This window comes from Callospermophilus lateralis, chromosome 9 (assembly GCF_048772815.1).
Source record: "Callospermophilus lateralis isolate mCalLat2 chromosome 9, mCalLat2.hap1, whole genome shotgun sequence".
NCBI lineage: Eukaryota > Metazoa > Chordata > Mammalia > Rodentia > Sciuridae > Callospermophilus > Callospermophilus lateralis.
In genome coordinates, this window is record NC_135313.1 from 32726555 (window position 1) to 32753913 (window position 27359).

The 27359-nt window shown below is 36.5% G+C and overlaps 1 protein-coding gene across 1 annotated transcript; it reads left to right on the forward strand.

The window, feature by feature from the left end:
- The first annotated feature begins 250 nt into the window (after positions 1 to 250).
- Sumo1 (small ubiquitin like modifier 1) lies at positions 251 to 26796 on the forward strand. The gene is made up of 5 exons (XM_076866108.2): positions 251 to 412; positions 15817 to 15891; positions 17229 to 17306; positions 21229 to 21300; positions 25943 to 26796. Exons 1-5 carry the CDS (start codon positions 401 to 403, stop codon positions 26009 to 26011), a joined length of 306 nt encoding a protein of 101 aa, XP_076722223.1. The 5' UTR covers positions 251 to 400; the 3' UTR covers positions 26012 to 26796.
- Positions 26797 to 27359: the final 563 nt, after the last annotated feature.

The window sequence follows — 27359 nt, forward strand, 5'->3', positions numbered from 1 at the left end:
TGTTGGAGGGGGAGGAGTCTGGGTTGTCAGTATGGCTCCAAACATTGAGACCGGGAGCCGGGACCTTTTCTCCATGGAGATGGGCTCGGGTCTAAAGCTTAAGGCGTGGTCCTCCGAGGCGGTGATAAGACTCCAGTTCACTTGTGCGACAACAGCAAAGCGGCTTCTGGGGATCTCCCGCCTTCGGACTGCTCCCCCACTCGTTTTCCCGCCTCCCTTTTCCTCTGTTCCCCAGTCCTCCTCCCTGCGCTAGCGGAAGTGACGTGAGGCGTAGCGGAAGTCCCTGCAACCGCGGTGTTGTGCTGTGGGGAAGGGAGACGGATTTGTAAACCCCGGAGCCAGGTTCTACTTACCCGAGGCCGCTGCTGTGCGGAGATCCCCGGGTGAAGCCACCGTCACCATGTCTGATCAGGTACTGGAGTGGAAGCCATCCGGCGGTGGCGGCCGGGGCCTTACCCTGCAGGTCCGCCTGCCGCTCGCCTGGGGCTGGGGATAGAGGCGCGGGGGAGGGGAGCGAGGACTTGGGGAGGGTCGGCCAGTGGGGATTGAGTGGGCGAGGGAGGGAGGGGCTCTGGCCGGAGACGCCCGGGCCTGCCTCGGTGCTCCGGGAGCCGCCCCGCCCCTCTTCTGTCTCGCTCTTCACCCCCTGTGCCCCAGTACTTCTGGTCGCGGCCTCCCTCAAGTCGTCCCCCTTCTTTCTCCCGGGTCGACCAGGTGCAGAGCCCTGCTTCTACCTCCCTGAGAGGATCCCTGGGGAACCTGTCCATCTCCTTCCAGAGGACTGATTGCAGAAACGGGGCCTTAGGCCCCAGTTATGTAACGGGCGAGAAATCCCTGACTGGGAGGCTCTGTGGCCCTGAAAAGCGGCTGGACTCTACTTTCATATTCTTGGTCCCGGAGGGCGCGGGGCGGCGAGGGAGACGTTGTCTGATATTGCGGGGAACCTGGAAAGGGCTGCTTTGCGTTCGGGTTGCTTCTAGGGCCCAGCCGACGCTGCTCGCCTCGGAGTCCTTTTTCCGTGTGGGGGTGCAGAGCTGTCGCCTCTTTTCTGTACTTTCCAATTTCTTACTCGGGATTGGTTCATCGACTCTCCACTTGTAAGAGAGCACTAAGAATAACCAAGAAACAAAACAGTAGAACAGAGCTGTTGGAGCAACCAAAAGCTTTTTATCTGAGCATTAATATGCAGAATATTGATACTTTTGAGGAAAACGATAGGAAAACTTTGTGCTTGTAGAGCAGTTCCAGAACATTTGCAGAACCCTGCCTGTTAATGGCAGAGTGCTTCAGCTCAACGTTGTTCTCAAGACTTTGCTTGGGATTTGCATTCTGTCAGCAGTGATTGATTTTGCCTAAAGTTGTTTTTCCTCGACCTGTTCTAGTTAACTATGTTTATGGCTAGTTTTTAATTCAGAGTTTTGATCTGGTCCTCGTAATGTTTTGCTCAGAAGACTTGAGTTTTAAAAGTATTTTTGACCTTTTACTTGTTTTGTGATAATTATTCAGAAAACTTATATTTAACGCCAAAATGTACTTGAACTTTAAAATTTTACACACTTATTCCTTTGGTTTTTAACCCAGTTTTGTACCACATGGTGAAATCAAGTGAGGTTTTTGTTGATTTGTACTATTGCAAAAAATGTACACTTCTGTATTTAAAGCTTAACCATAATCTAGATTAGTTTTGGGTGGATTTACTTAGTGATAATCTAGGTTAATTCCCAAGTTAGTATGGAAATGGTATTATAAGAACCTCTCTAGACAGTTGTTTACTTGGTAACCAGGGAAGGAAGAACAGCTATAAATGCTCAGTTTCATTTTGATGCTCAGAAGTAGCTAGAAAGCATGTTGAAATTTATGATAGCCTGATAAAGAATAATATGTAGAAAAAAATAAATTGTAGAATTATTTTTGCTCCAGTTTGAAGTCAGATAACTTAAAAAGGCTGTGAAGAAAGAAATAGAGGACATAGGACACAAAGAGATTGTTTTCATAGGATCTGTGAGGCCAAAACTATTTTCATATTAATATTAAGACAGTGTGTGTTTGTTTATTCTTATTCTTCCATGGGTGTTAGTGAAGCTTTCTAGAAACTAACTTGACTTGTGATATCACAACAGATTGAAATATGGAAGCATGTAGAATATCCAGCTGTTTTCTATTGAGCCAGACATTACAAAGATTTGCAAAAATGTGAAAGTGCTACTTTTCTCACTAATTTTTTTTTGGAAAATATTATTAATGTTATTTGTTAAATAATGAGTTTATTCTTATTTTAAAATGAATTAATAAATATTTTAAACATTTCTCAGTTTCATTGTTTAATATCATAAATGTCAATAGATATAATCTTTTTTTTAAAAAACAATAGTTTTGTGGGTTTCAGAGACCATAATGTTTGAGGAGTCTTGCTCCAGGCTGATTGACTAGCATCATTAATAATTAGGGCCCAGTACAAGTTCAGTGTTGGGTGCTAAAGATTTAACAAGATATGAAAATGAATCTCAAAAGAATCTTTTGAGAGCAAAAATGTCCATATTATTACTGTGTAATATGAAGAGTAAGATAACTGAACCACTGTCCCCAGAAGACAACCTTAGAATGATGTGGTAGACTCTTGCCTGGCACCATCAAATTTTTTTTATTTTCTGAGGCAACCCAGAATTTTATTGTTTGGTGCTAAGATAATGAAATAGAATAATAATTTCAGGTTAAAATAAGTGGACATTAGATCCACATAAAACTTAAATTGCTGGGTTCTCCATTGATAAATTAAATTTTTTTTTTAAATTTGAGTAAAAACATTTTTATAGTTTTAACAATCCTATTATCTTCTGGTGGATTTGTGGACCATTATTGTCTGAAACAGGTTCTAAACCTTAGGACCATAGACTCTGAGGGCTAAAAATCCACTGAGCTGTGTGGAGTGTTTTGTGCACTTTTTTTTTTTTTTTTTAAAGGCAGAAAGAGCCCATAGCTCTCATCATGGGTACATGATCTCCTAAAGAGGGTAAGGAACTGTTGTGTAACCAGTGACAGCAATCTGACTGGTATTCTCCTTTTGCCTAATTTCACTTTACAACAAAACTAAGCACTCACATAGAAGCTTAATATCAAACTATCATTTAATCTGTACAAAACTTCCCTTACTCCTTTCTTATTTTCTAGTTTATTTCATTTTTCTTTTCTTTTTTTTTTATTTTTAAATGATAATCATCATCAAAAGCATCTTGGGCTGGGCATGGTGGCACATGCCTGTGTCCCAGCTGCAAGGCTCTATGCACCTCAGCAAGACATTGTCGCTAAACAAAATATAAAATATAAAAAAAAGGACTGGGGATGTGGCTCAGTGTTTAAGTGCCCCTGGGTTCAATCCCTAGTACCAAAAAAAGCAAAAAAAAAAAAAAAAAGGAAAAAGAGGAAAAAAAAAGGCATCATTATCTTGGACCTAAGCTCCTCAATTCAGGTCTGTTATTTGACAGTGCTTCTCTATAACTGAATCACCCCACCCCCACCCCAGAAAGAGATATTGATTAAATGATTTATCTCTAGACGAGTATTTGGAGTCTTTATATAATTCTAGTTATCTGTTGCTTCCGAACAAACTACCTCAAAATTTAGTGACTTAAAACAATCTTTTATTTTGATCATTTTAGCTCTGAGGGTTAGATTCATCTCTGCTCCTTGGTGTGTGGGGCCTCAGTTGGGAGGTGTATAAGGCCTAAGATGCCTTCAGGGAAGTAGAGTAGGGTGGAATTTGTTCTTCACAGAGTGTCATAGCCTCTCTGAGTGGAGCTAGACCCCTGGGTATTCATATTTATGGCAGGTCAAGTGCTTATAAAGAGTGTGTTTCAAGATAACCTGAGTGGAAATAGTAAGGCTTCTGGGACCAGCTTTGGAAGTTACTTCTGTATTCTCTTGCTCAATCAAATCCTTGAGACCAGCCCATATTCAAGAGAATGACATTTGGACTCAATTTTTCAGTAACAGAATTTGTTTTTCTTTAACACATAAATTGTGTTTTTTTTCTGTCCTGATAGCATTAGCAGTGTTCTTTATAGCTCCCTGCTAATGTTTACTGATCTTAGCAACTGTAGATGGGAGCTGCAGGAGAATATGATGAACTGCTTGTGTATTAAAATTCATAATTATGTGTATTATATATCATAAAACAGTTAAGCTCTAGCTATTACTAGAGCATGTGATTAGCAGTGGGAACCTTAACCATTTCATGCCCTTGATAGATATGGAGTGCTGCTGGTGGATAATGCAAACATAGATGGTTATAATGAAACACTTCAAATAAAATGTTACCTAAATAATAACTAATAGTATTTTGAAAACTGAATATGATTGTTATGGTTAGAGTACTCATTAAGGTTAGTTGAGTAGTTCAACTTCAAAATTATAAAGCATTTGTCAGGGCTGGGGATGTGGCTCAAGTGGTAGCACGCTTGCCTGGCATGCGTGCGGCCAGGGTTCAATCCTCAGCACCACATACAAAGAAAGATGTGTGTCCGCCGAAAACTAAAATAAATATTAAAAAAAAATAAAGCTTTTGTCAGATACGTTGTGAAAGCCATTAGCCCTATAGCAAAATATTAATATTATAACTCTTCTATGTAGTATTACAATTATTTACATTTTAAATATCTTTTTCCGGGGCTGGGGATATGGCTCTAGCGGTAGCGCGCTCGCCTGGCATGCGTGCGGCCCGGGTTCGATTCTCAGCACCACGTACAAAGATGTTGTGTCCGCTGATAACTAAAAAATAAATATTAAAATTCTCTCTCTCTCTCTCTCTCTCTCTCTCTCTGTCTCTCTCTCTCTCTCTCTCTCCCCCCTCTCTCACTCTCTCTTTAAAAAAAAAGAAAAAAATTAAATATCTTTTTCCATTAATCTATTTGCTTTTGAAAGTTGGAAATTAGGCTTTATTCATCCCCTTCCCCCAATAATGCCAGTATAGTGAGTGGGTACTTGGTTTTTTTGAAGGAATAAGTGGTCAGGTACATTCATTAATAAATATTAAATGTTGTTATGTTGTCAGCACTATTTTAGACACTAGATTTGGAAGGTTGCCTCAAACACATGAAGTAGCGGGTATCCTCTCTGTTTCTGATTCCTTGGTATTGTTTTGTTATTGAGGAAGCATTGGTTGTCTCAGAATAGGTGGTTTTTTTTTTTTGGTGGTGGTGCTGGGGATTGAACCCAGGGCCTTGTGCATGCTAGGCAAGCACTCTACCAGATGAGCTATATCCCCATCAAAAACATCAAAATAGTTTTTTTTTTTAATGCGATGTTTTTGCATACTTCTATCTTTTCTTAACAATAGACCTGGTAACTTTATATCCAAAATTGAATGATTTACTTCTTCCAGGACGTTGGGATTGTTATGGATGGTTTTGTCTTGACATCCTCAGCATTCCATTTTGGAATTTCCTGAAATTGTGGGTTTTTTTTTTTTTTTGGATAATTCTGTTACTGTTCTAGTTCTTAAAGTCTTGTAGGAAAGTTCACATGAATTCTGTTGTTGAGCAACAGTTTTGCAACTAAAAATTTGTGTATTCTCTAAATATAACTATTTAAAGGTGTGTGTATATATAAAATATATACATATTGTATGTGTGTATGTATTTGACTTATTTTTTTGCATTCAGTTGCCTTGTCTGTGCTAATGAGAATCTTGAAGGAAGGAAGGGTGGAGTTCTGTGCTCTGTTCTCAGTATCTAAGGCCAGTTATTTTTAATGGTTTTACTTAAGATTACTATACTTACAGTAGAGTGCACATTCATGTAAGTTTTGCTAAATTTTCACAAATAACACATCTGTGCAATTTGTACCCAGATCAGGAGCCTCCGTCCTAACTTTAAAACATATAGATTAATTTTGTCTGATTTTGAACTTATAATATTTTATAAATATATACTTACAGGATGTACTTCTGGGTCTAGCTTCTTTTGTTCACTATTGTTTAGAGATTTGTCCATTAACATTTTGTGTAGTTGAGTGTTATTAAATCTTGTTGCTGTATTGCATTGCATTGTGTGACTACCACTTATTTATCTATTCTGCTTTTGAAGCACGTTGAAGTAGTTTTCTAGGATCTGGCGGGTTTTTTTTTTTTTTTGTACCAGGGATTGAACCTAGGGGCACTTAACCACTAAGCCACATCTTCTTCTTCTTTTTTTTTTTAATATTTAATTTAGAGACAGGGTTTTGCTAAGTTGCTTAGGGCTTTGCTAAAGTTGCTGAGGCTGGCTTTGAATTTGTGATCCTCCTATCTCTGCCTCTCCAGCTGCTGGGATTATAGGCATGCGCTCCTGTGCTTGGTTTAGGATTTGTTTTAAACTTGGGTCAAGTGAAACATGTTTATAATACCTTCTGTGTCAGTTAAGATTGCTTTTGTACTGAATAACAGAAAGTCTGATACATACTGGGTTGAACGTATGCTGTTAATTTTTTTTAGCAAACAGAAGTCTAGACATAATTAGCTCAAGGGTTAATGAGGTAGTTCCACAATCCTTTCCTGCTCATTTCTCCTCCATGCTTAATTTATGATTCACTTTCATGCTTTTTGCCTTGTGGGTCAAACAAATAAACAAACAAAAAAATTACTTTGTGTTTTAGGCAGGAGAAAAAGAAGGAAGAACAAAGTGAAAGAAAAATATGTTGTATCTCTGGCCAGCACTATGTTGCAGGGCCATAAAAGAAGCTGGGAATAAGAGCCAGCTCTGATGGTACATGTCTATAATCCCCACTACTCCAAGTTGAGACAGGAGGATTACAAGTGTGAGCCTAGCCTGGACAACTTAGTGAGACCTGTCTCAAAGTAGAAAATGAAAAGGGCTACTAGTCTCTGATTTTTGATCCACAGCAACTCAAAAGAAGAAAGGAGGGCTGGGGATGTGGCTCAAGCGGTAGCGCGCTCGCCTGGCATGCGTGCGGCCCCGGTTCGATCCTCAACGCCACATACAAACAAAGATGTTGTGTCTGCTGAAAACTAAAAAATAAATATTAAAATTTAAAAAAAAAAAGAAAAAGAAAAAAGGAAAGGGCTAGGGCTTGTAGCTCATTGGTAGAGCGCCCACCTTACATGTGTGAGACACTGGGTTCGGTCCTCAGCACCACATACAAATAAATGAAGATACTGTGTCCAACTACAACTGAAAAAATATTTTTTAAAAAGCCAGGAAATATATATGTGTATTCTTAAGATATTTCTTTTTTTAGTTGTAGTTGGACACAATACCTTTATTTTCTTTATTTTTATGTGGTGCTGCGGATCAAACCCAGGGCCTTGCACATGCTAGGTGATCATTCTATCGCTGAGCCACAACCCCAGCACAGAAAATTTCTTTTTTTAAAAAAAGCTGGGCAAATTTAGGTTTCTCCTGGTAAGTAGGAATGGGAAAGAAGATGTTTTCTAATTTTGGATACAAACAACCTAGTTTGTCCCAGGTTTTGCATAGGTCCGTAGTCTATAAAACCAGCAAAAGTTTCAGTTATAATTTTTAGTTACTGATAAATTGTGCCTATTTAGTTTTTATCACAATTCAAGGTTGAGTGTAAGTATTCAGAAGGCCCAGTGTCTTGATGACTTTGACTTAAATCTTGAAGTTTTGGAGTTAAATCTGGTCAGTTCTATTCCAGATCTCAAGTACTATTTTATGTTTGAAGATGAAAGTATATGTGTATTTTTGTGTTTTTGGAATTCTGGTAAATTTGTTGAATTATGAGGAAAGTGGCTTCTTGTAATTCTGAGTTTTTACCTTTTAATAATTGATGTAATTGGGATTATATAGTTTAACCCTTGTCAAGCTTTCTTTATTAGGAAATAAAGTGAAATAAATTGATGCATACAGTTTTTTTTTTTTTTTTAAACTTTGAATGCCCCCTTTTTTTGGTGGTGGTGGTGGTACTGGGGTACTGGGATGAAACCCAGGAGGGGGTACTTTATCCCTGAGCTACATCCCTAGCCCTTTTATTTTTTGAGACCAGAGTGATCCTCCTGCCTGAGTATCTTGAGTTGCTGGAATTACAGGCATATGCCATCGCACCCACTTTTGAGTGCATTTAAAATTTTTTTTTTTTTTAGTTGTAGATGGACACAAAACCTTTATTTTGTTTGTTTACTTTTATGTGGTGCTGAGGATGGAACCCAGTGCCTCACACATGCTAAGCAAGTGCTCTGCCACTGAGCTATAGCCCCAGCCCCTTGAATGCATTTTTAATGAAAAATTTTATAAATTGTTAGTGTATATGTAGTGAAATCTATGTACCCTTCCCGTGGCCTATTTTATTTAATGTGTGGGACCCCACTCCTTCATGTTATTTGGAAGCCAGTCCCAGACATTGTATCATTTTGTTTGTAAATATTCTGTATGTATCTCTGAAAGAGGACTTTTTCTTTTAACATAACCATAATACTGTTGTTATATCTTTAAAAATTAACATGCTAATATCACTAAATAAGAGAAAATTAATTTTAATTTGTTTGGGGTTTCTGCAGAATTTCTCCTTTTCAATAACAATGAACAGTCTTTGACTGTTAAGTTTGATGATATGTTCATGTGACTGAATTGCCAAGGAACTGATTGCCAGAGTGCATCTTTGCACAGATCTTGTTTTGACTTTGAAATGGCATAATACATTCCTTTTTATGATTTTTGTACTTTTGTAAATGATAACTGTTATTTTTCATATCTATTCCAGTCTAGCCCTCTTTCCAGACCCAGACATCTATTTGTAAGCTGTTTGATCTGTAACTTAGAAAGTAGGGTTGATAGTGCACAGTACTTAGTAAATTCCTTTACCACTCCAGTTATCAAGGGTCAATCTCTGAATGACCCAGACCTGAAAGATTACGGGTTTTAGCACATACACTTATTTTTTGTTCCATCCCTAGTTTCTTCTGCTCTGGGGCTATATGTACCATTTCCAGCTGAATCAACGAGCCCTCTCTGGAATTCTCTTTTCTTTGATGATCAAGTGTCCCCGACCCAGAGCTGAATACTTTCACTGTTTTGTAACCATTGTGCCATACTATTTATTCTTTCTTTTCTTTTCTTTCTTTAAAAGAAAGCATACAAAAGACACTGACTGAGATCACTGAAGACAAACTTTAGCTTTTTTTGTTCAAGATCTTCTCATTTTCCAGGCTCGTTTGTTAAAGGAAAAGATAAAAGATAAAACGCTAGGGTTATGTATGGATCAGTGGTAGAGTGCTCGCTTATTAGCATGTGTGAGGCACTGGCACTGGGTTCGATCCTCAGCACCACACAAAAAATAAATAAACAAACAAACAAATAAATAAATAAAAGACAAATAGCACACAAAAAAGCTGATGACTATTAAACAAGCATGGCTACTATAAAACAAATGGTATAGATAATATCTGTTACTATAGTGATTCAACATTGGGAAGACATCACCAAAATGGAGTGCCTAGGGAAGATGGCAGTTTATTTTTGGAAATTTCAAATCCTAATGTTGACACTTTCTTATGAAATTGAAGTGAAGTCATTGTCTGTCTCCGTGTGTGTCTGTCTGCCCCTCCACCCCCATTCTCTCATACTGGGGATCAAACACAGGGCCTTGCCTTGTGTATGGTAGTCCCATTCTTTACCTCAGAGCCATATCCTCAACCCTTTATTTATTTGTTTATTTTGGTACTGGGGATTGAACCCAGGGGTGCTCTCCCACTGAGCTATATTCCCAGTCCTTTTTCCCAAGTTCTTTAAATTTTTAAAATTTTGATTTTATGATATTGGGGATTTAGTTCAGGGGCACTCCACCACTGAGTTACACCCCCAGCTCTTCTTTATTGTATCTTGAGATATGGTCTTGTTAAGATGCTGAGACTGGCTTTAAACTTGTGATTCTTCTGTCTCAGCCTCCTGATTTGCTCGGGTTATAGGTGTGTGCCACTTTGCCTGGTTTAAATTTTATTTTGAGACTATAGGCTTCCTCAGTTGCCCAGGCTGTCCTCAAACTTGTGATCCTCCTGTCTCAGCCTCCTGGGATTATAGACTTGTGCCATCATTCCTAGTAAAGTAAATTATCTCTTATTTGCAACCATGAATATAAAAAACTGAAAATATTTTTGCTTAAACTGTTGATTATATACAGAAGTATGATGTGAGTAAAGTTTTATGGTAAAACCTATAATAGTGCTGTCAGCTTTATTCAGTGAACATTTCAATAATTGCCTTGTATTTCCTGGTATTATAGAGACTATGAAGGTGAAATAGCTTAGACATTTGTAAATTTGTAAAGAAGACAATGCATATAAACCTGTCATAGAAAACCTTATATATATATTTTTTTTTCCCATACTGGGGATTAAACCTAGGGGTGCTTTAGTGCTGAGCTACATCTCTAGCTCTTTTTATTTTAAAATTTATTTATTTATTTTTGATACTGGGGATTGAACTCATGGACACTTTACATTGAGCTACATCCCCAGGGCTTTTAATTTTTATTTTGAGTCAGGGTCTTACTAAGTTGTTGAGGCTGACCTCGAACTTGTGATCCTCCTATGTCAGCCTCTTGAGTTGCTGGGATTATAGGCATTTGCCATTGTGCCTGGCTTTATTTATTTGTTTTTGGTACTGGGGATTGAACCTGGGATGCTTTACCACTGATCTACATCCCCAGCCCTTTTTATTTTTTAGTTTGAGACAAGAATCTTGCTAAGTTGCTTAGGGCCTCACTAAGTTGCTAAGGTTGATTTTCAATTTGTAATCCTCTGTCTCCCAAGTAACCCTCCCAAGTGACCATCCTAAGTAACCATCCTGAGTCTTTGGGATTACATGTGTGCGCCTTTGTGCCTGGCTTATGTTTTTTATTTTTGAGACCAGGTCTTGCTAAGTTATTTAGACTAGCCTTGAAATTGCAGTTCTCCTGTCTGAGCCTTCTGGGTTGCTGGGATTACAGGCATGCACCACTATGCCTCACTTGAAAACATTAATTTGTTGAATATCTTCAGAGTAATGGCTCTATCCTTGACCAGAAATATAAAGGACATACTAATAAGGAACTCAAATCTTAGATATGCAAACACATGGTTATAATAGATAAAGTAAGCAGTATGTGAGCATTTAAGAGGGTAATGGGGAAATCATTTTTGTAGAAAGTGATGTCTGAGTGGTCTTGAAAGGGGAGTAGCATGAAAAAGTACATTCCAAGTAGAGGAGATCAACATGTGCAGAGATAATTGAGATAAGGTAGAGAGGATGCCATGTTCAAGGAACTGTTACAGTTTATTATGACTGTAGGATAGGCTATACTAGTGGAGAGAGGTAAGTTGGATTGTGAGGCAGGGACCAGCACATAAATGACAGTGTTATATCAGCAAAGGAGTTTGAATTTAATCCTGAAAAAAAAAAATTTTTTTTTTTGAGGTACTAGGGATTGAACTCAGAGGACCACTGAGCAACATCCCCAACCCTTTTTTATATTTTATTAGAGACAGGGTCTCACTGAGCTGCTTAGGGTCTCGATAAATAGCTGAGGCTGCCTTTGAACTCGCAATCCTCATGCTTCAGACGTCTGAGCCTCTGGGATTACAGGTGTGTGCCACCGCACCTGGCTTCATCCTGAAGATTTTAAGCAGATCAGATTGCATTTTAGAGAGATGGCTTTTGTAGCAGTTTGGAGATTTAATTGGAGGGAGCAAGACTGGGGGTGTCTGTAAATGCTGTTCTAGTAGCATTATTGATCAGTGAATACCTGAACTAAGGCTATAGTAGAATGGAGAGAATTAGAGAAGCTCAAGAGCCAGCAAGCATTATCAGAATGATGAGGTATGAAGTTTAAGAGGGGAAGAGTAGTCAAGGATGATTCCAAGTTTCTATAGGCAAGTTTCTATGGGCAGCTGAGTATATGGTAACCACTTATTGTAATTGGGAATCCAAGAGGAGTTGTAATTTTTTTTTCTTTTGGTGCTGGGCATCAAACACGGGGCCTCCTACGTACTAAACCTGAGTTCTGCTACTGAACTACCTACACTCTCAGCCCTATAGTTTGGTTTTTAGAAAGAGGATTTAAAGCTGTTAGAGATAATAAGTTTAGTTTTGGACACTTTTATGGCAAGGTACCTGAGGGACATCCAACAGCAGGTGTTCAGGTACTTTGATTAAAAAAAGCGTCAAACTCAGTAAAGTTGTCAGGTTGGAAAGAATGATTGTGAGTCATTAGTATCTAAGAGATTGTTGAAATCATGGGTCACCCAGGGAGGCAAAGAAAAAAGCAGAGAGTTGAAGGTCAGTGATGCAAAGGAAGTGGCTGAAATGAGAAAGTGGAATCTTGAAAACCAGAGTTTCTGTGTTTTCTAGAGTTAAAGATGAGACTTGAAAGTGTTGGATTTACAGTAAGGTGTCTAGCTGGTTGCCATTGGTAAGGGCAATGTTGAGCAGGATGGTAAAGCATAAACCAGATTACAGTAGGTTGAGAGTGAAAATGGAATAGGAAATCTTAGTACTCTTGTGAGAGGTTTGACTATTGAGAAAAGATAAGGACAACAACTAGATACGTCAGGTCAAGAGGGGAGTAGTTGAATAAATACTGTAGAATATATGAACAAATTGAAAATAGGAACATTAAAGGAAAAGAATGGTTGGGAGGATGCTGTGGTTCCTAGAAGAGGTTTTTTTTTGAGACAGAATCTAGTTTAGTTGCCTAGGCTCACCTCAAACTTGCGATGCTCCTATCTTAGTCTGCCAAATTATTGAGATTACCGGTGTGTTCCACTGTGCCTGGCTATAAGAGGGGTTTTTTTTATTTATTTTTTTATAATGAACTTCAGCTTATGTGTGGAGTAGAGTAGACTTTTCTCTTGAAATAATTTCAGGAAAGGCTGAGAGAGGGGGTGTGTGTGTGTGTGTGTGTGTGTTTGTGTGTGTGTGTGTACACACACACACATATATATATATATATGTATGTGTTTGAAATAAAAAACCAAAACTGGGGCCATAAAGGACAGAAAATTGAATATTGCTGATGGACAACTAGTCCAATTTATCAGAGTCTTTGGGTTTATAAATGAATGGTGAGGGAAAAATAAGAGTTGAGCTTGGTGATGGAAATATTGAATGCTGTGCTGTAGGATTTGGTTCTTTTAGACCTTAAAGTACTGGAAGCCATCTTTATTTATTTATTTTTTTAGAAGTAGGTGGACACAAACCTTTATTTTATTTACTTATTTTTATGTCATGCTGAGGATTGAACCCAAGGCCTCTCACGTGCTAGAAGAGCACTCTACCACTGAGCCACAATCCCAGCCACAATCCCATTTATGCTTTTGATCTTAGTAGTTTTAGAATCAGAGAAGCTGTGCTTTAGAAGGAGAGTTCCAAAGTACTGTGGATGGTGGATTGGAGGAGGGGAAAAATTCTTTTTCTTCTGAGTAACCTCTTAGTTACCCTCCAGAAACACTGGAGGGAATCACTCCTATTGTGCTGATGTATTGCTGCTAGGGGAGGGGCTCTGTCCTCCTTTTTGTTAACTTAAACAAAGCTGTTTCCACCCCCTCTCCTTCCAGTTAAAGAGGACTTCAAGGCTTGGGTGTTTTTTATTGCCCTTCACTGCAATAAATAATAAGCTATCTTTGCCCTCTAGATATTTAAAGGCAGAAGCAACTGTTTATTAAGAATATAAGCCATAGAAATGCGGTGAGATAGTATTTGAAGACAGTCTTCTGGTTTCAGGTGAAATACTGTCTCTCTAAAGAAGGTTAAGATTGATCACTACTGTAATATTAATAGTCAGCAAATGTTGAAAGCACTGCCTAATGAAAAACCAGCAAGGATTCATACTAATGAATCAATTCATTTATCTAAGCATTTCCCAAGACTACCTCAAGTAAAAATCTACGTCTAGTTTAATACGTTCTCTTAATATTTGAGTGTTAAGGAACTTGTTAAAGTTACTGGCGTGAGATACATAGGTAATGATTCTGTGATTTTTTTAACTTGCAGGATACAATATGGTTAGTTATATTGTTACTGAATATGGGTTAACTCTTTTAAATTAGTATGAATGATAGAAGAGTATACATTAAATAAGTGGATAATTTGGTGGCCTAACTAAGGTATAGCACATAGGATACTCCTTTAATAAAAACGATTTACTTATTTTTAAAAAATTTTTAATTTCTATTTATTTATTTATTTTTAAGAGAGAGAGACAGAGAGAAATTTTAATATTTATTTTTTAGTTTTCGGCAGACACAACATCTTTTGTTTTTGTATATGGTGTTAAGGATCGAACCCGGGCCGCACGCATGCCAGGTGAGCGCCCTTCCGCTTGAGCCACATCCGCAGCCCTTAATTTTTTTAATTTGTCAATGGACTTCATTTATTTATATGGGTGCCGAGAATCGAACCCAGTGCCTCACACATGCTAGGCAAGCTCTCTTCCATTGAGCCACAATCCCAGCCTGGCTTACTTATTTTTGAGATGCATTATGATGAAGTTGTTTTGTTAATTTATTCTGTTAACTTCATTTTCTTTTCAGTTTCCTTTTATGTGAAATTATTTTGTAATCCTCTGTTCTTGTCTTCCTGTGGGTCTCTTTTTTTTTTGTTTTTCTACTTATTCTGTTTGTGTGTGTGTGTGTGTGTTTTTTCCCAGTTCCAGTTCAGTTCTCCTAAATTTTGTTTTCCTTCAAACCTTTTCTTCTAAACTTGGATTATAATGCTTCAGATAGTTTAAACTAATAGATGACATAAAACTGATTTTTTTGCTCTATATTAGGCTAGTACTTTCCTATTTGACTTTCCTTTGGTAGTAAACACCTCAGGATAGGCTGAGAAGATAATCTTGGATTCGTAACGTTTGGAGGAGAATTCAGAATTCATGGAGGAGAAGCTGGGCACAGTGGCACTTGTGTAATTCCAGCTACTTGGGAGGTTGAGGCAGGCAAATTGAAAGTTTAAGACCAGTTTGAGCAACTTTGTGAGACTACTGTGTCAAAATAAAAAGGGTTGGGATGTAGCTCAGTGGTGTGGTGCTCTTGGGTTCGGTTCCATTCCTAAAACAGGTGTGGGGAGATCTGTGGAGGATGACCTGGCATGGTGGCAAACTGCTGTAATGCCAGTGACTTGGAAGACTGAGGCAGGAGGAATACAAGTTTGAGGGCAGCCCAGGCAATTTAACAAGACCCTGTCCAAAAATAAAAAGGGATAGGGATGTAGTTTAGTGGTATACAGCTTGCCTAACATGCTCAAGGGCCTGGGCTTGACCCCCCAATCCCCACCCCTCCACCCCCACAATCACACACATACACATGAAAGAAAGAAAATAGGAAAGAATACATGAATTGAGGATACAGGTCACTAGTAGAGCTTGCCTATCATGTGCTATGACCACAAAAAACTAAAAAAAAACTAAAAAAAAAAAAAATTTGCCGAGGATTCACTTCCTCTAGTTTCCAAATAGTTTCTCTACCTAGCAAATCAGTATGACCTGGTAATTTGTTAGAAACATATTCATTCTTATTTCCATTCCAGAATAGAAAGTATGATGGGGCCCAGCTGTTTGTTTTAACAAGTCCTCCAGATGATTTTGATGCATGGTAAAGTTATATCCCATACTGTGGTATATACTCAAAGAGACCTCTTGCTTGATTTGCAGTGAACCAGTGTTTGGGAGAATAATTGACTTAGGACCCTTTTTGCTTGCCTGGCAGAGAAAATAAATGTTCTTTGTATGCCCAGGTATAGATTTTGTACCCTGAGGGAAAGGAATGGATACTCATAAATGAGTAATTGAAATTGCATGTAAGAGCTTTTATTTTGAAATTTACTTTTCTTTCAGGAGGCAAAACCTTCAACTGAGGATTTGGGGGATAAGAAAGAAGGAGAATACATTAAACTCAAAGTAATTGGACAGGTGAGTTTCATTATTTTTCTCCTTTGACTCTCTCTTCCAACATGTACGTAATTTCTCTCACAGGAAAAATAAAGGTTTAAGTAAGGCACGTTTATTTAAAAATGGCATTTTCATTTACTGTACATGCATCTTTTGGAGGTAGAAGAAGCAGATACTGTATTTTAAAATTATTCTGCTAGGCAGGTTTAGACTACCTTATGTGTTAGCTTTTTGTTGTTGTGAACAAAATACTTGACAAGGACAAGTAAGAAGGTTTATTTTGGCTCCCATTTCAGACCTTCGGTCCAAGGTCACTGACTCTATTGCTCTGGACCCAAGGTGAGGCAGAACATCGTGGTAGAACATCAGGGCATGGTGGATGAGCACTTCTCCTCTCACCTCAACCAGGAAATGGAGATAAAGGGACTGGGACCACAGGGCAGATGAAACCTTACAGTGCACACTCCTAGTGACTTTAGGAATGGACCCATTAGATTGATTACAGCCCTGACAGTCCAAACATTTAACCTCCAAGTATCCCTGCACTAACATAGACAGGAACTTTTGGGGGGACGCCTCATATTTTAATTTCTCCAAATGGAAATGTACTGTTGACTCTTATGCTTCAGGGACAAATACAATGAATATCATTAAATGGTAATTCTAGGGCTACCCTTAAACAAAAGAACCTGTCAGCCCTTTTCCCACCTCCACACTTTGGCCTCTTCCGGCACCTCATTTCCTTGGACTCTAGTCTGCATCTTATTGATTCTTTCTGAGGTGTTAGTTATGGTAAGCTGAAAACTGTTGGCGGATGAATATTCATAGTTTCTCCATAGTTACTTTTTCTTTTTTAAAGGACAATAGACAGAATTGGTGGCATTGTGGAGTCTTCTGATCAGATTGTACCAGTTCCCCACATTTTGGGAAATTATCAATCTTTAAATTTTGTGTCAGTGTGATAGGTAAAACATTTTTGTTATTTCTCCATTTTCCTAATTATCAGTAAGGTATAATTTTTTTTGTCTTCTATGTTTTTGTTCTTATTGTGTATTCATAGACGTGCATTTATGAAGGAACACATTCTTCCATGTACATACTTAGACTGATCATTTTAACACCTAAGACAGATATCTTTGTTTTATTAAGTTTCTTTTGTAATGGATATAAAACACCTTTGAGGATGATTACAGTATTTTATAAAACCTTTTAGGAATGCTAAGAAGAATATCTTGGTGGAAAAATAAAGATGATTGGTTTATGTTTCTATTTATATTACATGTATAATTAAATAATTTGGTTCAAACAAGTAAATAGTTTATAAAAAGAGGGTAATTGTTTTTCTTTTATCTTCATAGGATAGCAGTGAGATTCACTTCAAAGTGAAAATGACAACACATCTCAAGAAACTCAAAGAATCATATTGTCAAAGACAGGTTTGTAAATTATGGTATTGAATACAATGGTTTGCCCTATTTTTTTTTTTTAACTAAAGGTTGTCAAAAGACAAAGTGATCTGTTTTATTATTGTCACCTTAGGAACTCAAGGAAAGCACTCTAATTTTATCATTTTCTGTTTAATTTCCTTTTTTCCTCTTGTGGCCTATTTTTAAAAGTTTGAATTCATAAGATGCCAACTCGTTTGAAAACTTAACTCTTTTGTAAAGATATCTCAAGTGAATGCTTCTATCTTGAAGGCTTACTAGTTATATAACAAGAAAGACAAGTAATTTTTGGTGATTTCTCTTACATTTCTCTGTGCTTCTAATCATCAATGTTTAGCCAAATGTTAAATTTAAGTAATAATATTATTAGTATATTATCTTTTTACATAGGACTAACATTACTATGTGCTGCTGATTCCATCCATATTTTCAACACCAAGGAATTTTTTTTTAAATTTTAATATTTATTTATTTTAGTTCTCAGCGGACACAACATCTTTGTTTGCATGCCAGGCAAGAGCGCTACCGCTTGAGCCACATCCCCAGCCCTGAAAATTTTTTTTTTTTAAAGAAAACCTGGGGGGGTGGCTGGGGTTGTGGCTCAGTGATAGAGTGCTCGTCTCGCACGGGAGAGACCCTGGGTTCAATCCTCATCACCAGATAAAAATAAATAAACAAAGATATTGTGTCAATGTATGACTAAAAAAATATTAAAAAAAAAAAAAAGAAAGAAAGAAAACCTAGGGTCTGAGGATGTTACGCAGCGGTAGAGCACTTGCCTACAAGATGTGTGAAGTTCTGTGTTTGACCCCAGCACTGCATACAAAACGAACAAAAAATCTGCATGAAAGTCTACTTAATTTATTAATACCAAATCCTCATGGATTTTGGTTTTCATAAATTACATCATTAGAACAATAACTAATTCCTTTAACCTACCTGATTCATATTTGGGCTATGCCACTGCTTTTGCCTTCATTAGTAAAGGATATTGTAGTAACACCTCACAAAAATCTTTGAGATAGCCTACAAAAAATCCTTAACACGATACCTAAAAATGCTTAATAAATGTTATTCATTATTATCCTTGTTAGTAAAATAGTTTTTAGTAAATATAGTTGAAATTAAATAGGAAATAACTAAGCTTTACTTCTAAATGAAATTATGATTTAAAATAATTTATAAGAAATATGTTTAATCAGTGTCTGTTAAGTTGAATTTTAAAAAATATTTAATTGTATTACATGATATCAATTCAGGTATTGTAGGGCTTTTTTTTTGAGGTACTGGAAATAGAACCCAGGCGTGCTTTACCACTGAACCACATCATCCCCAGCCCTTTTTTATTTTTTGTTTTGAGATAGGGTCTTTCTATGATGCTGACTGAGGCTAGCTTGGCACTTGTGATCCTACTGCCTCAGCCTCCCAAGTTATTGGGATTACAGGCATGCGCCACTGCACCTGGCTGTAGGGCGTTTTTTTAATTTAAAAATTTGTGTTTTTTTTCTGATACTGAGAATTAAGGCTTTGCACATGCTAGGCAAGCATTGTGCCCCTGAGCTACATACTCTGTAGGTTTTTTTTTTTTTTGGTGTGTATAGTACTGAAGATTGAAGCCAGGGGCACAATACCACTAAGCTACATTCTCAGCCTCTTTTCTTACTTTTACTTTGAGATAGAGTCCCTCTAAATTGTTGAGATTGGCCTTGAATTTGTGATCCTCCTGCCTCAACCTCTTTTAGCTGGGATTGCAGGCATGTGCCATAGTGCCTGGCTCATCCTGTAGGTTTTTCTTTAGAAGGTTTACTTTTAACAATTAAAATTTTTAATTTAGATAGAATTTTTGTATCAGAAGTCAGAGACTAGTTGTTAAGATTAGTAAAACAGCCGGGTGCAGTGGTGTATGCCTGTACTCCCAGCAGCTTGGGAGGCTAAGGCAAAAAGATCCTGAGTTCAACACCAGCCTCAGCAAAGGTGAGGTGCTCTAAGCAGCTCAGACCCTGTCTCTAAATAAAATAGAAAATAGGGCTCTGAGTTCAATCCCCACTATCCCTTTGCCCCTACAAAAACATAAAAACAGTAAAACAATATATACCATTGTATCTTTTTGTCATAGCTTTTAATTAGTAAGCTCAGTAAAATCTTATTAATTGGGTCTCAACTAATTTTAATTTGTAATAATTTTGATGTGAGCTAAAACTGAGGTAGAATTTACTCACATTTATTGAATAATCATGTACATGATACTATAAGTACCTAAGAAAAATGTATTTAATTTTTGCAACAACTGAAGATAATTCATATAGTTTCTTTTACCTCATCTATAGGGAATTGATTTTTGAGGAAAAACAGTGCAAAGTAAAGAGGTAAACCAAAGCTTAAGTGAAAACTAAAAATTGACCCCAAAGTTCAAGGTACTAGGTTTTGGGAGAAAATTATAACATTAGTAGAAACTTTGCCAAGCTTCAGAGTAACTTTACAGTCTTTAGAAAAACTTTTTATACTTAGTTATAGATGCTTGGTAATTTTTCCCTTAGCTTAATGATATACAAGAAATAGGAAATTGCATTTATCTGAACTATGCAACACTTACCTGTGAGTGGAAAGTCATAAACTTCTTTTTTCTTTTTCTTTCTTTTTGGAATCACTGGGGATTGAACCCAGCAGTGCTCTACCACTTGTACTTTTTATTTTTTAAAATAAGGTCTTGCTAAGTTGCCAAGCCTGGTCTCAAACTTTTAATCCCCTTACCTCAACTTCCTGAGTCACTGGGATTATAGACATGTGCCACTGTGTCCAACCTGTAAACTTAATTATTTATTCAATTATTTTATCATTTTTCTTTTATAGATTGGTTTATTTCCACGGAAACTTTTTTTTGGGGGGAGGGGAAATGCTGTCAGTTGAACACAGAGCTTTTCACATTTCTGGGCACACACTCTGTCACTGAGCTATATATAATCCCAAAGCCCTGTAGGAACTTTTTTGATTCTATTATAAGGTAATTTAAAAAAAAAATTCTGTGAATCAAAGAATATTCTGCTTTTGTCACCCACTTTATTATTTATATAACCTTGGAAGGAATTTAAATCAAATGAAGGGTAAGTTTTCATGGTCTCATATACTTATGTTAATAGTGCATATTAAGAAATAGTTTTAATTTCTTTGGATATTTTGGGGCAGTGTTTAAATACCCACAGTGAAAATCTTAATATTAGATATTGAGCAAAACTGTTGTAATAGTTTTTAACTAACTAAAAGATTCTTGATTTGTATTTACTTTCAGTTACTTCCCTTTAAATGAGACACCTCTCCCCTTTTAGCTATTACTGTTCAGTAAGTGATCAGAAAAAAAAATATAATCAATATGTTTTATGATATTTGAAGTGCCATCTATGCCATTATAGGTTCGTCTTAGCTTATCTGGCTGGCTAGCTGTTGTGCTCTTGACAAATTCCTATGATTTAATCTATTTAAAACCAAGTTTGCTTGTATTGTTGGAAGCTGTTGAGGATCTTATCTAATTTCTGATTTTGTTTTATGCTAGCTCATGGGTTTTAAGGGGAAAATGAATAGAATAGTGGTCAAGAGCACAGACTAGAAGATTTAGGCTAAAGTTCCTAGCAAACTATGTTTTCTCCAAGCCTTAAGTTTTCCTAGTTATAAAATGAATATGAAGAACATTTTTGATTATGTGTATAAAGTATTTGGTACAGGAATAGACTAGCAGATAGTTGGTACTCAGTGTATGGTATTATGATTGAATTAGCTGTGTAGTTTTAAATTCTGTTGTAGCTTGTTTAAGGCTTTCATACTTGTTTTTTGTGGATCAAAGTTCGTATTATTTCTTCTGAGATTTGTTTGTGTATATGTACATACGTATACTTTTTCCTTTTTTTTTTAACCTTTTTAGGGAGTTCCAATGAATTCACTCAGGTTTCTCTTTGAAGGTCAGAGAATTGCTGATAATCATACTCCAAAAGAAGTGAGTATAATTTCTTTTTTTTTAAGTAAAAAAAATTTTTTTTTGTAGTTGGGATGAACAGCATGCCTTTAACAAAATGTTTATTTTTATGTGATGCTGAGGCTCGAACCCAGTGCTTCACCCATGCTAGGCAAGAACTCTTTCACTGAGCTACGAGTATAATTTCTTCCTCAATTAAAAATTAAAAAGTTTTTTGAATGATTTGGTATACTGATATTAAATTGTTCTTTTAAGTATCCTCCAATTTAAGTGGTATATCATTTGTCAGAGAGGAAAAATAATCTTTTGGGTGCCAATAAAGCAACTAGGCACTTTCAGGTACATGCCTGAAATTCTAGGCTGAGGCAGGATGATCACAAGTCCAAAGCTAGCATGGGCAACTTGGCTAGATTCTATCTCAAAATAAAAAATTAAAGAGGATAGTGCTGGGGATATAGCTCAGTATAGTGCTTGCCTCACATGCACAAGACCCTGGGTTCAATCCCCAGCACCACACACACACACAAAAAAAAAAAAAAAAAAAAAAAATTAAGAGGATAAAGCTCAGTGTTAGATCACCCCCTGTGTCACCTATCCCCACCATCCCCAACATATACACACAAAGAAAAGTCAATAAAGGTAGGTAGCATCAGGGATTGAATACTGAAATTGTCATAAGGCATTATGAAAATTTTTTTGAAGATGGATAAATATTTCTCTAATTTGGCCGATTGCTGATAATTCATTTATGGTAAGGCTAACCTTAAAAGTTGGATTCTGATATTTGACTCATTTTAAGATTGTAAATACAAAATTTAGTGTATATTTAAAATGGTTGACTCTGTTTTCTTGTTTTATGTGTGTGTTTTTTTTTTGTTTTTTTTTTTTTGCTTCTGTGTTTTCATTTAGTTGTTCTATTGTATAGACTATTTCATTTGCTTATATATTCCACTCCCCTCAAATAGGTATCTCAAAGTAAAGAGTGCATTTGAGTCTATGTATATATGTTTATCCCCCTCTTCATATACAAAATAACATTTCTGATATTTCTAATGGTGGGAATGATGTATCATTACTATTAATTTTTACTTTTAAACTATTTCAAACTTATAGAATTGTGAGATAGTGTATGTAATTCAGTGCTACTGAATACCCTTCCCTATATCATCAGTTATGTTACATTGTGCTGTGTCTACTTTGTCACTTTCTGTATATACGTATTATTATTGTTGACCCACTTGAGATTAAGTTACAGATACCAGAGCCCTACCCCTAAATATTTCGACATGTTATCTCTTTCTTGTTTTTATTTTTTGGAACTGGAAATTAAACCCAGGTGTACCCTACCATTGAGATACGTCCCTGGCCCTTTTTTAAAATTTATTTTCATTTGAGACAGGGTCTTGCTGAATTGCCCAGGCTAGCCTTGAACTTGATCCTTCTGTCTCAGCCTCACCATGCCAGGTTGTTAATCTCTTAAGAGCCATCTTTCACTTATTAAATTTAGGAGATTTGACATTGATATAGTATTCTTATTGACTCTACAGTTAAAGTAGTCAGATTTGCCTTTTTTCCTAGTAAGGTCTTTTTATGGTCATATTTTTATCAGATTCATTCAGGACATGCATTCTAACTGGTCAGCATATCTCTATAACTTTCTTTAATCTGAAATATTTTCTCATTTTTTTTTCCTATTTTTTTTTTTTTTTTGTCACACTAACAATTTTTAAAAAGTTTAGGCCATCTTCCCTTTTTAGAAAGTTCTTCAATTTGAGTTTGTCTGGAGTTTCTTCTTGATTAGATTTAGTTTTGCCTTTTTAGTGGGAATGTCACCCAGAGTGAAGCTGTATATTTCTGAGTGCATCACATTAGGAGATATGTGATGTCTGTACAATTATAGGTAATGTTAACTTTGATCACTTGGCTAAAGTGATAACTGCCAGATTTATCTGCTATAAAGTTATTATTTTCCCTTGTAATTAATAAGTAATCTAGGGAGATGCTTTGTAACTTTGTGAATAGCCCTTAGCTATTGGTAAGTGGGAGTTTCTTTAGTTTAACACAGGAATACCTGTGTCCTTTTTGACATTTCTCCTTTTTGGTTTTTATATGTACATGAAAGAATTTTCAACTTACAGAAGAGTTGTAAGAGCCAGGTACAGTGGTATATACCTGTAAGCCCAGCTGCTGGCAGGAGGATCATAAGTTCAAGGCCAGCCTCAGAAGTTTAGTGGAAAACCTGTCCCAGAATAAAATTTTTAAAAGGCTGGAAATGTAAGGTAGGGAGGCTCCTGGGCTCAATCCTCAGTACCTGTGTGGGGTGGAGGTTAGGGAAGAGGAAAAAAGAAAAGTTGCAAGAATAGTACATAAAATTCATATATACTCTCTACCTAGATTCATGTGTTTTTAACATTTTTTGACTTGTGTTTCATCTTTCTCTCTCCCTTTTACGTATATGTGTGGGTCCAGATGTGCATGTGTATTTTTTACCTTCCCATCACTAAACCATTTGGGAATAGTGTGTACACCATGGCCATTTGCTTCTTAAAATTTCAGTTTGTTTATTAAGAAAAAGTGTATTATTTTTATAACCATAGTACTATTAATCAAATTTAGGAAATTTAAGCTTAAGAATATTTTTTATCTACAACCCAGTTTGCCATTTGTCCCAGTTATTTGTTAAAATATAACAAAATTTTCGCCTGTGATATGATCTAGTTCAGTACTAGATATTTTATTTAGGTGTCCCTTTTAATCTTTTAATTTGGAACAGTTCCTTAGTCTTTTTGGTCTTTTCATACATTGAGGGATGCCCCTCGCCCCAATACTGGCAGTTGAACTGGCATTTTGCATAGGTAGGCAATCTGTCACTGATCTATGTCCCCAACCTTTTTAAATTTGTCTTTTGAGACAGGGTCTCCCTAAATCGCCCAGACTTCTTATACTTGAAGTCCTCAAAGCCCTAGCCTCCTAAGTAGCTGGTATTTTTTTTTTTTTTGGGTAGTGCTGGGAATTGAACCCAGGGCCTTGTGCATGCGAGACGAGCATTCTACTAACTGAGCTATATCCCCAGACCCTGAGTAGCTGGTATTATAGGCATGCACCACCACACATGGTTCATACATTGACATTTTTGGAGACTACACAGCAGTTATTTTGTAGACAACCCCTCACTTTGGGTTTGTTTGTTTCCTCAAGCTTAGATCCCAGGCAGTGTAATTTGACTGGAATATTATATAATGATTACATGTATTTTTATCTAAAGTACATGAAGCCCCTTATTGATGATGTTAACTCCCTCTGCCCCCAATACCAGAGATTGAACCCAGGGGCAGTCTACCACTGAGCTATAATTCCCACCTCCCCTTCCCCATTTTCATTTTGAGAGAGGGTCTTGCTAAGTTGATGGCTGGCCTTAAATTTATGATCCTCCTGTCTCAGCTTCTGAGTTGCTGGGATTCTAGGTATGTTGGCTTATAAAGGCATTTTGAAGATCCTCTTTTTCCCTGCAAGAATTAAAAAGGAATGGGCTAAAAAATCTTGCTTGTAAAATTGGAAATATTAAATAAGAGTTAGATGTCTAGGTAAGCTTTCTGCATTGAGAGTGATCACTATTGAAAAAAATAATAGCTATATGCTTGAAGGAACTGTAGGTGACAAGGCAAACCACTTAGAAATAATCCTTAGACAGTATTTTTCTAACTAAAACCATATATATGTATATTTTTTTTTCTTTATTTTCTATTGGTACTGGGGATTGAATCCAGAGGTGCTTTACCACTGAGTTGCATTCCCAGCCCTTTTTATATTAAGGCAGGGTCTTACTCAGTTGCTAAGGCTGTTGTCAAACTATAATACTCCTGTCTTAGCCTCCTGAGTTGCTGGGATTACAAGTGGGTGCCACTGTGCCCAGCCTTAAAACCATATATAGTTCAAAGTGAAATCAAGTTTTTGGAAGAAGTGAAATTCTATAGTAATTACAGCTAAAAGTGAAATGCTTTTTAAAAAATAAGTCATCAAACTTTATCTAACTATTAAGTACATGTTTTGTTAGATTTAAAGCTTCTTTAACCTGTTAATAACACTTGAGGGTTTTTTTGTTTTTAATATTTATTTTTTCGTTGTAGTTGGACACAATACCTTTATTTATTTATTTTTATGTGGTGCTGAGGATTGAACCCAGGGCCTTACAAGTGCTAGGCGAGTGCTCTACCACTGAGCCCCAGCCCCACTTGAGTTTTATATGGTGAATAAACTAGGAAGTAAAATTGACTCAGAGCAAAATGAATGACTATATAGACATAGAACCAGAAGCAAAGGTTATACCTCTATGTTCTTTAGATTAAGGAAACAGGATTTTTAAAAAAATTTTTTGGTACCAGGGATTGAACTCAGGGACATTTAACCACTGAGCCACACCTGCAGCCTTTATCTTTTTTAGTACCTTTATTTTTTAATGTGGTCCAGTGCCTCATGTGGTAGGTGAGCGCTCTGTGATTGAGCCACAACTGCAGCCCCAGGAAACAGGATTCTTAATCTTAGAAAGAGTATAATTAAGTATAGATCATTTTGTATCTTTTTGCACTTTAAAATAGTGGCCACATAATTGTAGCCAGTTTAAAAATAGTGCTTTAATATTCTACTAACATTTTTCTTTTTACAGCTGGGAATGGAGGAAGAAGATGTGATTGAAGTTTATCAGGAACAAACAGGGGGTCATTCAACGGTTTAGATATTCTTTTATTTTTTTTCTTTTCCCTCAATCCTTTTTTATTTTTAAAAATAGTTCTTTTGTAATGTGGTGTTCAAATGGAATTGAGAACTGGCACCCATCTCTTTAAAACATCTGGTAATTTGAATTCTAGTGCTCATTATTCATTATTGTTTGTTTTCATTGTGCTGATTTTTTGGTGATCAAACCTCAGCTCCCTTCATATTGCCCTCTCCTTTTAAAAAATTACACGTGTATACAGAGAGGCCACCTTTTTCAGGACTGTGAATTTTCAGGCTTTTGGTGGTAAATAAGATCGACCAATGTGAGTGTCTATATAATGACTTTCCAGTTGGCCCTGAAGTTCTAGCATGTGACTGCTTCACTCCTGGACTGTGACTTTCAGTGGGAGATGGAAGTTTTTCAGAGAACTGAACTGTGGGAAAATGACCTTTCCTTAACCTGATGCTACTTTTAAAATCTGAGGGTCTGGACCAAAAGAGGAGGAATATCAGCTTTGGAGTCAAGACAAACAGACATGGTGAGAGTAACGACTAACTCCAAAGATGGCTTCACTGAAGAGAAAGCATTTTAAGATTTAAAAAAAAAAAAAAAAAAATCTTGTCAGAAGATCCCGGAAAAGTTCTAATTTTCATTAGCAGTTAATAAAGTTATTCATGCAGAAGTGTGTACAACAGAACACTGCTCCTTTGATTTTATTTGTACTTTTGGCCTGGGATATGGGTTTTAAATGGACATTGTCTGTACCAGCTTCATTAAAATAAACAATATTTGTAAAAACCTTACTAATGTTTATTTTATTTTAATTGTATAGGAAAGAAAATGCCTAAAATAAGGTTTTCTTGCATAATACTGGAAATTATTTGCACATCATACAAATATTTCTTCAGTACTGTATAGTGATGATGTTAATGACTTTGAAGCACTGGAAGTTATTGAAGTGCCTTCTGAATCAAATATTTAATTAAGGCTAAAATATCTCTTTAAAAACTCAGTGATTTGTTTTTTAAAAATTTGATATTCCTGTATGGTGCATATATATAATAGTTACCCAATCATGTTGAACAAGTGGGCACACCAAAAGTTCTGAAATTGATTTATATTGATAATTTTAGTGTTCCCTTTAACTCTGCTTAGTTAAGGTTTGGTATATTTTGTTTATATTTTCCTTTTATTTCTTTATATATTAAATCTATAAAACTGTGTGTAAAATTAAAATACCATATTAGTTTGTTCATTTCAGAGTGCCTAACTTCTTTTTTTTAACTCATGAATACAGAATTCAGTATATCTGTGCATACATATAATCCAGTTTCATGTTATCCTAGTGTCATCTGACTACTTAAAA

Coding starts and splice junctions, on each gene's coding strand:
- Sumo1 (XM_076866108.2), top strand. Junction 15,892..17,228: donor AACTCAAAGTAATTGGACAG/GTGAGTTTCATT, acceptor TTATCTTCATAG/GATAGCAGTGAGATTCACTT. Junction 21,301..25,942: donor ATAATCATACTCCAAAAGAA/GTGAGTATAATT, acceptor TTCTTTTTACAG/CTGGGAATGGAGGAAGAAGA.